General features: G+C 36.7%; 1 protein-coding gene across 1 annotated transcript in view; it reads right to left on the bottom strand.

The window, feature by feature from the left end:
• The window catches only part of PDE4B (phosphodiesterase 4B), a 494,025-nt gene that overhangs the window by 474,797 nt on the left and 1,403 nt on the right, over positions 1-17,825 (bottom strand). The window contains 1 exon segment of the mRNA XM_007460087.1: positions 13,134-13,372. Coding sequence (XP_007460149.1) covers positions 13,134-13,372 — 239 coding nt within the window.

Genomic DNA, 17,825 nt, shown 5'->3' with positions numbered 1-17,825 from the left:
TCAAAGTGAACTATTTAAAATAAAAACATTCTTCTTTGATTCCATTTCTTAAAGCGCTCCAGTAGCTCCAGTAGCTCAGCAATGTCCTTAAGATAAGATCCAATGTACGAGCAGAGCCTTCAAGGCCCTTGCCAGCTGCATCTCACCACACTCACCCTGTTCTACAGCCAAATAAATATGAATACAGTTCCTTCAACATGCCATCCTCTTTCATGCTTTTATGACTTTACACACGTGTTGTTCAATCCAGGAAGATTCACAGCCATTCACTCTCCTGCATTCCCATAGTACCCTGTAAATACTACACATGACATAATTTTGTAGTTTTTTAATTTACATGTCTGCCTCTTCTATGAGACTATAACTACTGACGATAAGGACAGAGACCATGTCCTGTTCATCTTTCAGTTCTTAGCCCTGAGTTAACCACAATATTTTTTCATTATTTTTGTTGTCTGAAATGACCACATATCTGAAGGAATAAAGCACTATTAGCTTATTTAAAACTAAGAAACCTGTTTTATCCGGGCACCTAACATCCCCTGCAGGATACTGGGCAGCCCGTGCCCAGGAATTTACGGATGTCAGGATAAACGACACATAGGACTAAATAGATATGAAATTAGTTTACTACTCATATAATAAACAGCAAAAGGATTCCCCAAGGAGAAGGTCTCAGGTTCCGCCTAAGGTGAAACAAAGTTGAGAGGGAGGTGGAAGGTGGCTTAGGGTTTTATTATGATTAAGGGGTGGGGGGTAGGGCCAGGATGAGGATTCCCAGAGAGAGCAGAGTTTTGCATCTTCTGAAATGCTCACAGGCACCAAGGGAAGGAGTGTGCAGATTTACTTATCCTTCCTAGATGTGGGGCAAAAAGGAAAGGGGAGAGGCGGAGAGTTGAAAGCTGTCAGCCACCAATCATCAAAAATGGAGTCTTTCTCTATTATGAAACCTTTCATGCCCATAATCATACTTAGGTTGAAGTCATTTTTATTTTTGTTTTACCTTAAGGAAAAAGTGCCCACCTTGCGAGGTGGTTGTGGGAGTTAAATTTAAATAAAATAGGAGCTGTAAAGGGCCTTATATACTATAATGTATTATAGTGAGAATATTATCTATATTACACCAACATTACATTATTATATTATATTATTATATTATTGCATAATATTATATTATTGGTATTATATTTAATACCAATATTAAAGTATTATACCAATTATTATAATCATATAGACCAGATCCTATCCTAAGTACCTTCTATATAATATATATCCTAATATATATCCTAATATTCTAATACAATTTTGACCTTATTGAGAATATATAAGCAACAAGGTATGGAGTGGATGATGCATGGTTTTAAATATCCACTGTCTATTATCTCACATACCTACCTGACAGGGGGAATCCAGGGGGAACTTTGTGAATTGCTGACTTGTAGGTTGCAATGCCTGATGCACAAGTCACAAATGCAGTTTCTGTAGCCAAAAGATTTCAGTGGGTGGTAAAGCCTGGTGGGAGCTAAACAGATGTGCCATCCATTTCCCATCTTCACACCAGCTTTTGTTGAATCTATGGCATCTGTGCACAGCATCTGTGGGTATTCTGATCTTTAAAACAGGGCCTTAGGCTCTGTAGTTGAGAGGCAACCCCAAAGCGTAAGATATTTTTATTGAAAACCTCATCAGACTGTAAACTTGTTACAGATTGTGGGAGCAATAAAGCATAGCCCATGTTTCTGAACCACCACCTCAGCGGACTGACCGCATTTCCCTTCCGTGATAATGAGAACAGCTGAAATTGCTCCCAGCCTTCCAGACAGCAACAGGGCAACTGACACCACTCTCCCCAGTGTAGGTGAAAGTTGGGACAGCGAACATTAAGGACATCACACCTAAGTTAATAGATGCCCAAATAGAATCACCATGTTCACAAATGAAACATTTAGAGAAGCAAAGCACAACCCTCAGGGAGAAAGAGGTGGGAGACAAGCAAACTGATATTTATAATCTTCTTTGAGGGAATAACAAAGGAGAAGCCAGAACTGTTTCTTATGAAAAAGTGCACCATTAGGAAAACCCTGAAACAAGATTCCCTGACTACTTTATCTCTGAGCTCTTCCTATTCAACTGAAAATGCAGCTGACAACAGTTCTATTGCATCATTAAGATGAGAGCATTCTTAGAGCCGTACTGTTATCTCACACATGAGAGTTCAGTCCCACCACAGGTCAGCTGGCATGGCACAGAAAAAAGAAATGCCCCCAGACAGAAACACATGCTTGGTGATCTGGAACAATGTATGCCTTTGGTTGAAAGGACAGTAGAGGGTCGGCACCCCCTTATTCTCAGCAGATGACTTAACCTCCTACTTCTGAGAAAATCTAGGCCAGAGTCCTCAAACTGTGGTCCCCAGGTCAGTTCCACAAGTTTCACCTAGGAACTTATCAGAACTACAGATCCCCAGCCCTATCTCAGACTCCCACCTCTAGGGTTGGGGTTCAGCGATAAGTTGAACCAACTTTTTCAATAAATTGTCCAAGTGATTCTGAACCACTGTAATATTTGACGACCACTGATCTCTACCTTTGGAAATAAGGTTCTCCTATTTCTCTCCTTGTCATTTCCAATATATTCATTCTTTTCTGCATTGGATTTACATGTCTCAAAAGAAGATATTTCTAATCTTGTCTAAAGTTTATCTTTCCTTGTGCTACTCCTACTATATTCTATATTAATTATTGCCCATCTCTCTTATCTTCAATCTCTCCCCATCTACCAGTTCCTTCTGTTCAGCATAGATAAAAATGTCTCCACACTATAACCCTTTTCCATAATCTTGTCTACCCCAATCAGCTTCCATTCTCACTCTTTTCACTAACAAAAAACTTGAACGAGTAATATTTTATTGCTATCCTTTCCTCCTCGGCTCTAATTTTTGCTTTTTTAAAGTTGTATTTTGTCCTCTAGTATCACTTTTAATATAGTATCTGATATACAAAAGAACATACGTACCTGCCCAACAGAACTAGCACAGGACCTATGCGTTGCTGTGCATTTCTCTGCATCCCTCTGCCTCCCTGGTTCACTCTCAATCCCATGCAGTCTGATTCCGTGATTCTACTAAGACTTCCACTAGTGTTACCAATGTCCACTAAAGTGAATTATCCGAAGGCCTTTTCTCCCTCCTCATCTTACCTGTACTCTGTGCAACTTCTGTTTTTGCTGACCAAACCTTCCCTATGGCCTAACTTCTGTCCTTTTCTAATAATTCTCTATTCTAATTCTCCTATTTCTCTGTTCATGTTCTGCCTTCTCCCTGCTCTTCTTTCCCCTTTATTTGACCCCATGTTATTATTATTCCTTAGGGCTATATCCTTAGTTCAAGACAAAATTGATATTGACTAATCTCTGCATACTTGGTCTGGGTAATCTCATTCATTCCATTATCTCATTACCACCTGTACACCTATGATCTCCAAACTATGATATTCACACACACACACATTTTTAACGGCTCCCAGACAATATCCACTTAGTGACATGTTTAAAGTACCTGAAACTCACACTATTCAAAACTAAACCCACCATCTTTCCCTTTATACCTTAACCCCTCATTTTTTGTCCTTGTTCATGGCACTTCCATGCATCCAGCTGAACAAGAAACTGCCGCATGTTCATGGTTTCTCCTTGCTCCTAATCCACATTCAACTGCGCACCACTTCCCATCCATTCAACCCCAGTGTTGTTCAGTTTTCCTCCTCCTTCTCATTCCCACACTTACTGCCTGTTCAAATCCCTCAGCATCCATCATCCACCTCGCTCTGAAATCTTCCTCTCTAGATTTTCAACCTTCAGCCTTTCTCTTTCCAAACAGCCTCTACATTGTCTCTCATTATCTTATTACCTTACAGATCTACATTCAATTTATTTTAAAAATCCAATGGCTTCAATTTATTAATTTGGATAAAGGCAAAAGTGTAAGATCCTTCACATTCTGACGTCTACCCACCTTTTCAAACTCAGATTTCCCGCCTTTTACTTAAGCCACATCTTCACCCACACCATCTCACATACCCTACATGCCCTATGAATACTTGCATTCCTTGAATATGTCACTTTGTCTCAAGGAGTCATGGTCTTGTCCATGCTATTTCCTGCATCTGAAATGTTACTTCTACTTCTGTCCAGCAGATATATGCTTGCTCAGCTTCAAGTCAAGGACAAATAACAGCTTTCACTGTTGCTTCTCCCCTCCAAGGAAGAATTCATTGCTCCTCACCTGTATTCTTATTCTAGAACTAAATATACTGTATTATATTAATTTGTCTACATCTACATTTCTCACTACAGCTGTGGGTTTTAAAGATTCATTCATTTTTTTCAACACTCTCTCCTGAGCCCCGGGCAACCATTGATCTTGTACCATCTCTATAGTTTTGCTTTTTTCTAGAATGCCATATAAGTGGAGTCATACGTATGTTGCCTTTTCATACTTGATTCTTTCACTTAGCAACATGCATTTAAGAGTCAACCATGTCTTTTTGTGGTTTGACGGATTATTTCTTTTCATCATTAATGTTGCACTGTATTTATGTACCTCAATTTATCAATTCACCTATTAAAGCATATCTTTATTGCTTCCAGCTTTTGGTGATTTTTAATAGATTTGTTATAAATATGTTTGTGCGGGTTTCTGTGACAATGTACGTTTTTAAATCAGTCAAGTAAATATCTAGGAGCATGATTGCCAGATCATATGATAACACTATGTTTAGCTTTGTAAGAAACTGCCAAACTGTATTCCAAAGGGCCTGTGCCATTTTGCACTTCCACCAGCAATGAATGAGAGCTCTTGCTCTACATTCTTGCCAGCAATTGTTTTTGTTTTTTTTTTTGTGGGGGGGATTTTGGCCATTCTAATAACTGTGTAATGGCATCTCATTGTTTTAATTGACAATTCTCTAATGGCAAATGATGTTGTACATATTTTCAAATGCTTGTTTGCCATATGTATATTTTCTTTGATTTGCTGTCTCTTCAGATCATATGCCCATTTTCTAACTGGGTTATTTGTATTCTTATTGTTGAATTTTTTATGTTTCTTGTATATTTTAGATACAAGTTTATTATCAGATATGTGTTTTGCAAATCTTTTCTCCCAATCTGTGGCTTGTCTTTTCATTCTTTTAACAGTGCCTTTCACAGAGCAGAAATTTTTAATTTTAATGAAGTCCAACATATCATTATTTTTTCTTTCATAGACCATGGGGTGTTTTTTTTTGGTGTTTTATCAAAAACTCATGGCCAAATCCAAGGTCACCTAGGTTTTCTCTACGTTATCTTCTAGGAGTTGTGTAGTTTTGCATTTTACATTCAGGTCTATGATCATTTTGAGTTAATTTTGGTGAAATATATAAGGCTTCTGTCTAGATTATTATTAATTTTTTTATATGAATGGCTATTTTTTCCAGCACAATTTGTTGGAAGATTATGGCTTCTCAGCTGAAATGCCTTTACTCCTTTATCAGAGATCGGTTGACTGTATTTTATTGGTCTACTGCTGAACTCTCTATTCTGTTCCATTCATCTATGCCACTATTCTTTTGCCAATATAAAGCTATCTTGATGACTGTAGCTTTATATTAAGTCAAAATCAGGTAGTGTGACTCTTCCATCTTTTTTCTTCTTCAGTATTTATTGTGTTGGCTATTCCAGATCTTTTGTCTTTTATACAAAGTTTAGGATCAGTTTTTCAATACCTATAAAATAGCTTGCTGGAATTTTGACTGGAATTGCATTGAATCTATAGATCAAGTTAGGAAGAATTACACCCTAACAATTTTGAATCTTTTAATCCATGACCATCATATATCTATTTATTTAGAATTCCTTTGGTTTTTAATCAGAATTTCATAGTTTTCTGAATACATATCCTGTACATATTTTTAATTTATATCTAAATGTTCCTCTTTCTGTTTTCATGAAGTTATAAATAATATTATTATAATATTTATTTCAAATTCTAATTGTTCATTTCCAATGTATAGGGAAGTAATGAATTTTATATATTAACCTTGTAATCTGCAACCTTGCTCTACTCATTTATTAGTTTCAGAAGTTTTATTTGCCAATTCTTTGGGATTTTCTGCATAGACATTCATGTCATCTGCAAACAGAAACTGTTTTATTTCTTCCTTTCCACATTGTATGCCTTTTATTTCCTTTCCTTTGCTTATTGCACTAGCTAGGACTTCCAATGTAATGCTGAATAGGACTGGTCAGACAGAACACCCTTACTTTGGTCCCAATCTTAAACGAAAGGATCTAGCTTCTGACCATTAAGTATATTAGCTATAGGTTTTTTGTAGAGGTCTTCAAGTTGAGGCAATTCTCCTTTATTTTTAGTTTGCTGAGAGTTTTTACCATGAATGGGTGTTGTATATTACCAAATTCTTTCTCTGCATCAACTGATAAGATTATATGATTGTTCTTCATCTATTGGTGTGGTAGATTGCATTGACTGACCTTAAAATGTTGAACCAGCCTTGCATACCTGGAATAAACCCCACTCGGCCATAGGGTATAATTATTTTTAAATATTGTTGAAGTTTATTTGCTAAATTTTTTGAGGACTTTTGTATCTATTATGTTCATGAGAGATATTGCAGTTTTCCTTTCTTATAATGTCTTTGTCTGGCTTGGGTGTTAGGGCAACACTGGCCTCATAGAATGAGTTGGGAAGTGTTCCATCTACTTCAGTTTTCTGGAACAGACTGTGGAGAGTTGGTATCATTCCTGTTTTAAGTGTCTGGTAAAATTTGTAAGAAAACCATCTAGGCCTAGAGCTTTCTTTTTCTTGGTAGGTTAATAATTTTCTATTCAATGTCTTTAATAGATACAGACCTTTCATGTTGTCTATTTCCCCTCTGTGAGTTTTGGTACTTTTGAGTCTTTCAAAGAATTAGTCCATTTCATCTAAATTTTCAAATATACGGGTATAGAGTTGTTCACAGTAGTCCTTTATTATTATTTTCATCTCCAGGGAATCAATAGTGATGTTCTCTCATTTCTTAAAGTGGTAATTTATGTCTTTTCTTCTTTTTCTTGGTGAGCCTGGCCAGAGGTTTATCAGTGTATTGATCTTTTCAAAGAACCATCTTTTGGTTCCACTGACTTTCTCTACTGTTTTCCTGTTTTCAATTGCACTGATTTTTGCTCTAATTTAATTATTGATTTTCTTCTGCTTGCTCGGGTCTTAAGTTACTCCTTTTCTTTATGGTTTTCTAAGATAGAAGAAGTACTGATTTAGTTTTTTGTTCTTGTCAAATATATCTCTATATAGAGATAGACAGAAATAGATATATAGACATATATATAGGTATAGATATAAATTTCTCTCTAAGCACTGCTTTTGCTGCATCCCATAAATAATAGTAAATTTTATTTTCACTTAGTTCAAAATATTTTTAATTTTCTCTTGAGATTTCTCTTTGGCCCATTTGGTCTGTTATTTACAGTTGGTTTTTTAATCTCTGAATAGTTGGGACTTTCCAGTTATCTTTCTGTTACTGGTTTCTTATTTAATTCCACTGTGGTCTGAGAACATACTTTATATGATTTTTACTCTTTTAAATTTGTTAAGGTGTGTGTGATAGATGTATCTTGGTGAACATTCAATGCAAGCTTGAGAAGAATGTATACTCTGTTGTTGTTGGATGAAGTATTCTAAAAAACTTCACTTAAATCAAGTTGATTGATAGTGCTGTTCACATCAAATATATCTGTAATGATTTCTCCCTGTTTGGTCTATCAATTTTCTGCAGTGTTGAAGTCTACAAGTATAATAGTGGATTTGTCTATTTCTCCTTACTCTTGCTATATTTAAAGAAATTTTTAAAAGCTTGAAAACATCTGCAATGTGGTAGGCAACCTCTAAATTTGTCCCCAATGATGCCCACCTCCTCATATTCAGGCCCTTGCACAGTTCCTCCCCTTGGGTGTAGGCTAGATCTAATGAACGGAATTTGTAAAAGTGATGGGATGTCACTAAAAAGATTTTGACTTCTCTCTTGCTCACCTTCTATTGGTCCGTCTTTCTCTATCAAAAACCCTTGCTCCATAAAAAGCAAACTGTCATGTCATGAGTAGCACAATGGAGAGGCCCATATAGCAAAAAACTGATGTTTCCAGTCATCAGTCAGCAAGGAGGTGAACCTGTCAAAAACCGTGTGAGTGAGCTTGGAAGCAGATCCCTCCCACCCAGTCAACCACTGAAATGATTGTAACACTGGCTAATAACTTGACTTTGGCCTTGTGAGGGACCCAGTCAGAGGCACCCAGCTAGGCCACAACTAGATTCCTGACCCACAGAAAATATAAGATAACAAATGTTTGTTACTTTAAGCCATTAAATTCGGGGATTATTCGTTATACAGCAATAGATAACTAACACATGTAGGGAAAAGAAAACTACATAAAATTACCTCACATATTTAAAAACTAAATGAATACAAACTTTAAAAACAGAAAATACAATAATCAAAATTGAAATACTCAATATAATAGGTTTAACAGCAAATTTAACATAGTTGAAAAGAGAATTAGCAAACCAGAAGGCAGACCAAAAGCAATTACCAGAATACAGCCCAGAAAGACACAATTTTTAATTACATATACATGAAAGACATTAAAAGAAATGGAAGATAAAGAAGTAGATTCAAAATACATTTAATCATAAGTCCAATAGCAGAGGAGCAAAAGACTGGCAGAGAAAATATCTGAAGAGATAATAACAAAGAATATTCCAGATCTGATGAGAAAGATACCAACCGACATATTTGAGAAGTCCAGTAAATCTCATATAGGATAAATAAAAGGAAATCCACCCCTAGTTACATCAAAGATGGAATTCAGAAATCAAGAGCCCACCCCACCCCCCAAAAAATGCAGATTATTTACACAGAAAAACAATTAGACTTACAGCCATTTTCCCAACAACAGTAATGGAAGCCAAAAGGCAAGGGGTAAAGTGTTGATACAAAGAAACTGCTACATAATGAAAAAGAAAACACTTTCAAGAATGGCAGCAAAATAAGGACATTTTCAGAGAAACAAACCAAAAAATAAGAATAAATTCTAAAGGACTTACTTCAAGCAAAAACGCAAGTGATCCCAGACAGAGAGCTAGTGTATTTGGGGGTTAAAATATACAGATAATTAAAAACTGTAAACAGGGAAGGGCTAGAAGGGGTTAAAGAGTTAAAAGATCCTCATGGAGGAAAGTTAAAATTATAGATTAACTGTAGACATTCAAGGCTGAGTACTGGCTTATTTTCCTAACTTGGTTGTGGTGACATTGCTTTGATAAATTTGGTAGATCAATAAACTGCTTTAATTATTCAAAAAGTGAAGACCAACAGAGGATTGGCATTGGCCACATCCCAAGTGCGACCCCAGACTAAAGGTGAAAAGAGGGGGGAAAAAGTTGGGGAATGTCAGGAAGAATGTATTTTTCCCACTTTTTGATGTGTCTTCCAAGTGTCAGGGATGCCACCAGCTTAGCATTCCTAACCTCCTTCTGCCTTTTTACTCAAGTCTTCCCTGGAAAGAAGGAGTAATTTAATCTGCACTGGTCTTTCCAGAAGGAGAAAGTAGACATGCACAACTCAGTCCTTCCTTCCTACTGTCTCACCGGGGCATGATTCTACAACTCCACCATTTTCAAATTTCATAGAGGTAGATTCTCCCTCTGAGGACGAGGGCTGCCTGCACAGGCCCAGCACCTCCTATTACTGGGTGGTAAGTCTGTATGATTACGGTGTACAGCGTTAGCAGCCTACTTGCCGACAGACACAGAGTACATATTCCAATATTAACTTTATCAGTAATGAGGATAACATCTTGTTTTCATACCTGACTTCTTCTTCCATCATATTTCCAAGATGGTTCCAATAACTCAGGTGGTGAAGTTCCTCCAGAACCCCCAATAATAGAAAATGCATAATTCTGGCTATTCAGTCCGGGTATAACAATAAAATAACAATAATAACAATAACATCAAAATAACCACTAAGTGCTACATATATTACATTTTCTTTCTCACACAACTCTGAAAAGCTGTATCATCTCCACAGTTTATTCATTTGAGTTTTTGTAGGATAAAGAAACTCATCCAAAAGGTAGCAAGATGGAAGTCCACCCAACTGGACTCAGGTCCTCACTCTTTCTTTCTCCATAGTAAATCAAACCATTGTCCTTCTATTCCAGGCCTTTTGCCTGCAGTGATGGCCACCTCCCTTCACCAATATACTCTCTCCAAACAAGGGCTAAATTTATATCAATGTTTTTCTATTTAACTTTATATACCTTGGGCAGTAACTTTCATTTGTTCTCACTCAAATTCCTTTACTGGCTTTAAATACTTGATCTGCAGCACATATTCCCAGACTTTTGACATATTTAGAACACCAACCAGGAACTCAAGGTCGGTTTCACCCAGTTACAACTGTCAAAGCAATTATCAGAGCAGTAGTCATATCCTAGAGATTTTTACTAGTCTAGAATAGGAGTCATCAAACTGACTGGCAGGCAAAATCTAGCTTGCTGCCTGTTTATGCAAGTAAAGTTTCACTGGAGCTGAGCTACACATTCATTTATGTACTGTCTACGGCCATGTTCACACTACAATGGCAGTGTTGAATAGTGGCAACAGAGACTATAAAGCCCACAAAGCCAAAAATATTTACTAACTGGCAGAAAAAGCTTATTGACCCCTCGTCTAGACCTGGAGATTGATTCCACATTCTCCGTGTTCCAAGTAGTGAGAATAATTCTTTCTCACACACGATTGTAGGCTGCACCCCTTACCTCTAGGACCTTTCATCAAGTTGATGGCAATGATGGTATCTGGAACCCTACTTCCTCACTTCTATTCAAATGATTTTTCAATTAGATTCCTCTGCCAGCAAGTCCACCAGTATTCATCAATATTGCAAAGGAAGCATTTTTAAGGGATGTATTGAAATGCTTTTAGTTGCTTATACTTAAAAATAAATTTGGAGTCAATGACTGAATACTCTCACACTTTAAAAACTATCCAGGTAACTTAAAAAAAAACCGGACATATTTTGAATGAATTACTAATATGTGGTGTTGGCTGACTGCATGACAAACTGGATAATGGCTAAATCTTCCATTTCACTCAGCATGAGGCTAGTGATACTTGAAACATGGTTTCTAATTTTCAAAAGGCTTTAATGGATAATGATCAAGAGAAGAGAAACTAATGTTTGTTGATTGCCTAACATGTGCTTTTTACTAAACTAGGTATTTTGGAGATATTACCATATTTAATCCTTACAATAGCCTATGAGGTGAGTACAATTACTCTCTTTGTACAGATGAATATATTCAATTTAGAAAGGTAGACAAGTGTGCCCCACATTTCAGAGTCTGGATTCGATACTTCTAAGGAAGGAACAATTCTGCAACTCCCAAAGGGTCTTTGAGTAAAATGAACTCCAGCATTGCAAGGTACTCTAACATTGCAAGGTACATTTTATCTGGCGTGTTATTCTAACAGATAAAACACCAACACCCAACAAAAATGGACTCCTGCTGTGCCAGTCATCACCTCTTTAGTTGTTGGTTTGTAAGGAATTTGCTCCTGGGGAAGCGTCTGGAATAGTAATAAGGGCAATCAGAGAGCTCAAGAAAGCATGTATTTACCAACTGGTATGGAAGCATTTCAATACTGTAACAACTGGTAATACTGCACCAGTGCCAACTTGCTGAAAAATGAATCTGTGGAAATCTTCTGAACTCCAAATCTGCCATCATGCAGAAGCAAACCAAGACTAAACACATAAGTTATGTGACTGAGTAAGCAATGCAGAAGCAATATGCCCGTTTTAGTGCTCAATGATTGGTTATGACTATTCTAATGTTAATTCAGCTGAGGAGCAGATGTTAGTCAGTGCTTTTCAAATTTTTAACCCATTCCCCCTACGACATGTTCACATGCTTCTCTATCACATACAGCATGATGAACCATTTCAGGCTAATAACTGTGATAGCTGAAGTCTCAGTGATCTAATTCTTAGTGTATTTGATTACCACCAACTAAAAGCTTTCCTGCATCATTCAATGAGCATATAATGGACTACTCATCAGCACTGTACAATTCAGCATGTGGCAAGGGTATACAGCACACCATAAAAACCACATATTTTAAGGATTTACTGTGATAATATTGCACAGTGATTTAATATATTTAGTTTTTCTCCTTAACAAATGAGTTAAATGAAAAGTGATTTTTAAAGCACCATATTATTATAATTTAAAATTACATAAAAAATAGAGAAAATATTTTTCTTTTTAATAAGACTCCACGTTATGTAAGCAGACTGTTCTTGGAAAATATTTGGAAATTATGTAGAGCAAAAAGAAAAACCAGAGAAAGTGCTAAAAACGAAATATGTGATTAAAAACACATATTTGAAGAAATATCATGGCACAATTTTAACCACAGTTATAAATTATACGTATTCAATTAACGTTTCAACACTAGATTAAAATAGCCTGTTTCACAAACATAGACTCTGCAAAACAGTCCAAGCATCTCTCATGGTACAATCTTCATTCCTTTTTTGATTTATAATGAAGTGTTTTATTTTCTAGATAACCACAAACTGAAATTAGTAAAGTGGGATTATAATAAAAAGAAGCTAAGAATAATTATATTTTGAGTACAGTAATATCTCCTGTCATTCATCTATATAATATATATGTTTTACTTCCTCTAGGCACTCATATAATTTTGCTTATCTAAATTAAAACATCACATTGACATACACCAATAGTTTTTTTTAAAAAAGATCATAGGCAGTAATTTTGCTTTCCTTGTCATTAATAAAAATGCATCTCATTCCTTCCTCAGTAGGCCCCTTCCAATCTTAAGAGGTAGGAGATACCTCCACTCCTCATTTTGCTACCCAAAGGGAAACAAATTCTCAAAATGTCAAAAGCCTTAGTTACTCTACAGATAACTAACATTTTAATAACAAGAAATTGTACCGGGAGTAACTGAAAAATAAAACTTAGAACTGACATTTAAGTTGGGGGCTACTCACCACTCCTGGCTTACAGTTGTAATAGCAATGCTTGGAAGTGTCATCAAAGGAAGCGTGGTCGGTCTGGAAATGCCATCTCCCTCAGGAGTCCTTGCCCTTCCACTCTGTCTTTGGGACAGTGGTGGCAACTGCAAGCTTCCTGAGCAACACCTTCTCCCTCTCCAGAGGTCGATCCCAAGTGTGTTACTAGAAGAACTGTAGGATTTACTCAAGTTGCATTCAAAATAATCTTTAACATTCTAGAGGAACCACAGGGAAATAAAAAAGAGAAAAAGAAAATGAAATTCAAATGTTTAAAATGATGCACGATGGAGTAAAACAGCTAAATGATCAAGCTGTCACTCATAAAGTCCTGATTCATTATCTCACAATCAGAATCGAACACTGATGTCAAAAGTTTAAGAGAAAATTCGTAGGCACAAGGGGCTAATTCTCAAATTTTAAACACATCAGTTGCATAGTCTTGGTGATCTTCAGGACTGTTGATAATATCTTCCAGTTGGAAGCATGTGGATTGCAGGGCTTTTTATTTTCTTTCTGTTTTTTAAATTACTCTTTTTTTCTTTCCCTTTTTTAACTTGCTAAAATGAAAGCTTTTCATAGAAAATATATTTTGGACATCAGTGTTATCATTCTGCAACACGGGAACAAACTATACTAGCTAAATTATAACATTTCTTGTTCAATGTTTTAAAGTAAATATATTTTCTATCTCAGGCCAGCAAGATACTCATAATTGTGGGTAACTGTGTAACTGACTTTTCCTATTCTTATAAAAGGTCTCCCCAGAGTTGAGGGGATTTGGGGGTGGGTTTTTTTTTTCCTGGTCAAACATACAAGAGCTCAGAAAAAGAAGAATATACTTTATCTGGTCCCGAATTGAACTGCCATGTGTTCAATATATGCCCTAATGCTGACATGAATGAAATACTTGTGAGAAGATAGAGGCATTGTATTATAACCAATAATAAGAGTTATTCATTCTTCCTATATCTCTCGGTGACTCTGGTTCCTGGTACTGTGGGGAGTGGAAGCCCCAAAAGAACCTCTGCCTGCGTCACCATTCATACTGGCTTAAAGACGAGAAATGTTACAGCAATGCAAGTAGTCACTGATAGCAACTTGGAGTTTAAAAGTTGTAACTATCACTCTCCACTCATATCTTAAGCAATAATAGAAGTCCTAACACCAGGCCAAGGTCTCTCACCTGGAAGTCATTCTGTAGCCCTAAAAAGACAGGTACTTCCTACTAGCCCTTCAGAATAGACAGGAGAGCCTGGGACTAGACGGCCTGAGGTTTAAACAAACTAAAGTTCTCCGCCCACCGCTCCTCCACCCATCCCTATACTAGTTCATAAAAGGATAATTAACTCAAGTTTAAGGGTCTAGCTGGGTTCATTCAACAAATATTTTCTGCACACCTATTAAAGTCTTGCTCTGTGCTACTTAAGAAAGGATACAACAGCAAAAAGAGACAGAACCTGTATTCTAGTGATTATGCTTATCTCATCCATGCAAAACCACATTTTCATGATGAAAACCTGGGCATGAATAGACCTGACAATTTTCAGGGGCCCCACTCTCTCCACCTGGAAATGGGATATCATCATATTTTTTGTGCTTGACTTATGGTTTTGGAATACCACTTATTTAAAATTCAGTAGAACCACAATTCAGTAACAGGAAGGAGACAAAACAATTTACAGTTTTCCAGAGTTTGAAATATTCTGGAATGTGGCCAGTGTTTTACTATTTAGTAACTGGTTATATTAAATCTACTGTAAGCCTAGCACTTATGTGTGTGTGTGTGTGTGTGTGTGTGTGTGTGTGTGTGTGCGCGCGCGCATGTGTATGTGTTAGAAATAAGAGGCTGAGGAGAAAGCATAGTATATGTAAGTTTCTTTCTCAAAAGACTTAGAGACTAGTTGAGGAGACAGGAAGTCTTAGGGGAGACAGTCTTCCTAAAGAGATTCAAGAACAAACTAAAAGTCAGAACTTTTATAACTCTGTTTGTTCCAAATATGCATGTAAAGAAAGTACTGATTATCTGGAAAGCACAGCAGTGTTTCCTGTATAGGTGGTAAAGCATGTACTTTACCACCTATACAAGAAACACTGTACCAAAGAACAGAAATGAGGATGTCACTTAGTTAAACCACCAACCACAATAGTCTTATAATAAAGTTATTGGATATTTTTCCTTTTAGAAATGGAAATATTACCAACCAGGTTTACTTGCAGTGAATAAACTAAATGGGTATTTATTTGGTACTTGTTATTTGAAAAGTAACAAAGTCACACCGATCACAAAATATATCCCATACTGACTTGCGAACAAGCTTAAATTTACAGATTTGTAGCCATTCTTTGAAGAATTTGTTTCAAAAGACCTCAGTTAATGTGCAAATGCATTGCCACAAAAGAGCTTAATGGAATAGCTTTTTAGAAATTAAGATAAATACTAAAAACAGTAACGTTGTTATGCAAGCACTCATTAACCTAAGTTGAGTTATTCATAATTACCTCAAACTTTCTAATTCATACTCATAATTACTGCCCCAAATTTGCTAACATCCTCAAAGGCAAAATCTAATCCAGTCAATTCTAAACTACTGAATTGGTGATCTTGGACTTATTTTCCTGTTTTAACCAGCATGATACTGGCCAACTACACCACTCATCAGATCAAAGATTTGGGGGAAAAAAACATTAATTTGAATGTTACTTTTGGAAATCACACTGTTCCCTTTGCCAGAAACTCTTCCCCCAGGTCTTCACAGGGCTCACTCCCTCAATGCTTATATGTCCTCACTGTCCATATTTCCTCTCTTCATGTTATCCTTCTATGAACACCTATTGTCACCGTCCAACCATTTTTTGCCCCCTGACCAACTTCATTTTTCTCCACAGCTCTTAACATAGCTGGGATTATTTTATAATTTATTGATTGATGTATGCCCTCCCCTCTAGAATATAAGCAACAAAGGGACAAGGACTCTAATCCCTAGAACCTAACCAGTGTGGCGTGTATAATAGGTGCTAAATTAATATTAGGTGAATATTTAAATTGCTGAGTAACTGTTTGTTGAGCTGAAATAATGAGAATATAATAAAATATCCTTGACTTAAGGGTGAACCTTTCTTCAAAGTGTGGTATGAAAAAATATGATATCTGCCAACTTGCTTTTGTTGTAAGGGAAGAGATACTGTGTGTAACATTTGATATGATCTTCTGTACTATACTGGAAAGGTTGAGGTGCATGGTGAAAAGTTTTAAGTTGTGACTGTCCACCAAAAATAAAGTACAAGCCACAAATGGGAGCCAAATGTATAATTTTAAATATTCTAGTAGTCACATTAAAAAAGTAAAAAAAAAGGAAACAGGTGAAATTACTTTTAATAGTATTATTTTACTTAGCTTAGTATATCCAAAATATTGTCATTTCAACATGTAATCTATATCAAAAATTATTAATAACATATTTTACATTCTTTTCTATTTGTACTATTATGTAATCAAAATCCAAGATGTATTTCACATTTACAGCACCTCCCCATCCGTACTAGTGCTTAATAGTCACGTGTGGCTAGTGGCTACCATGTCGGACAGTGCAAATCTAGGTAATAATACTAACCCCACCAGTCCAGGTGGGGTTAGTATTCTTCAAATGTGCTTTTCTTTTTTGTGCATTCTTCTATGCAAACTTCCCTGTCTTTTGATTGTGGTAATCATTACCTCAGAGAGGATTAGGATTATTACTGCAATGATAGAATGAAAAGGAAAAAAATCATTGATCATCCTTTATAGACAGGATGCATTGTTTAGTTTTATTCTTCCAAAGAAATAGAATCTGGAGCACACAGTATACAAATAGTATTATGGGACAACCCCAAGCTTTTTTTTTTTTTTTTTTTAAGAAAAACAGTTATTTCCAAATTCCAGAAGTTTCCCCTTAGATATCCTAACCAGAGCATGAAGGTCTGAACACAGCTTTTTACCACTGGTACTGAGGACTTAGAATATGACTTAAGGGCAGTTCCCTGGTGGTCAAGGAGCAGGGAAGGGGGAAAGAAGAAAAGGAAATATGGCACAGGCAATGAGACTAAATCACTAACCAAGTGTCTCAACACAAAAGAGTAGAAACGGCAATGGCAAAGGAGTGTGCTTCGGTGGGCAAGAGCCTGATGGCACAACTAAGTCTCACTCTGCATTTGCGAGTCCTAGAAGTTCTTACAAACCCAGATAGCGACAGAGAAGGAAACTGAGAATTAGCCTCAGCTTGCTCTTCAAGGGGTTTTCTGCAGCATAAGGTAAAGGGACCAAGGGTTCATGGGGTGAGCAGCCCAAAGGTAAGGGCTGCACAGAAAGCAAAGCTGAATCTTTTAAACAATCAGAGCTCCACTGAAAGGTTAGGTGAAGAGCCCAGGCAGCAGGGGAGAAAGTCAAATTTACAGTGAGCTGAGAAGGACCCCTGCTCAGGCTGAGAGCACTCATCACCTGTTATACCTACCATGTGCCTTACTAAGCACACTGGATCGAGGGCAGAGACTGACAACCAAATATCTGGGGAAATGAGCTATTCCTCAATAGGACAACAGTAAGAACCAGTGGAAATACAAGACAAGGACAATACCACACACCTGTGACTATAACGTCAATTAATGTTTTCCTACATGGAAGGGAAGGAGTAA

The sequence above is a fragment of the Lipotes vexillifer genome, unplaced genomic scaffold, assembly GCF_000442215.2.
Source record: "Lipotes vexillifer unplaced genomic scaffold, Lipotes_vexillifer_v1.1 scaffold134, whole genome shotgun sequence".
Taxonomy (NCBI): Eukaryota; Metazoa; Chordata; class Mammalia; order Artiodactyla; family Lipotidae; genus Lipotes; species Lipotes vexillifer.
The sequence above is the reverse complement of the archived record's forward strand: the minus strand, read 5'-3'. Positions and strand labels throughout refer to the sequence as shown.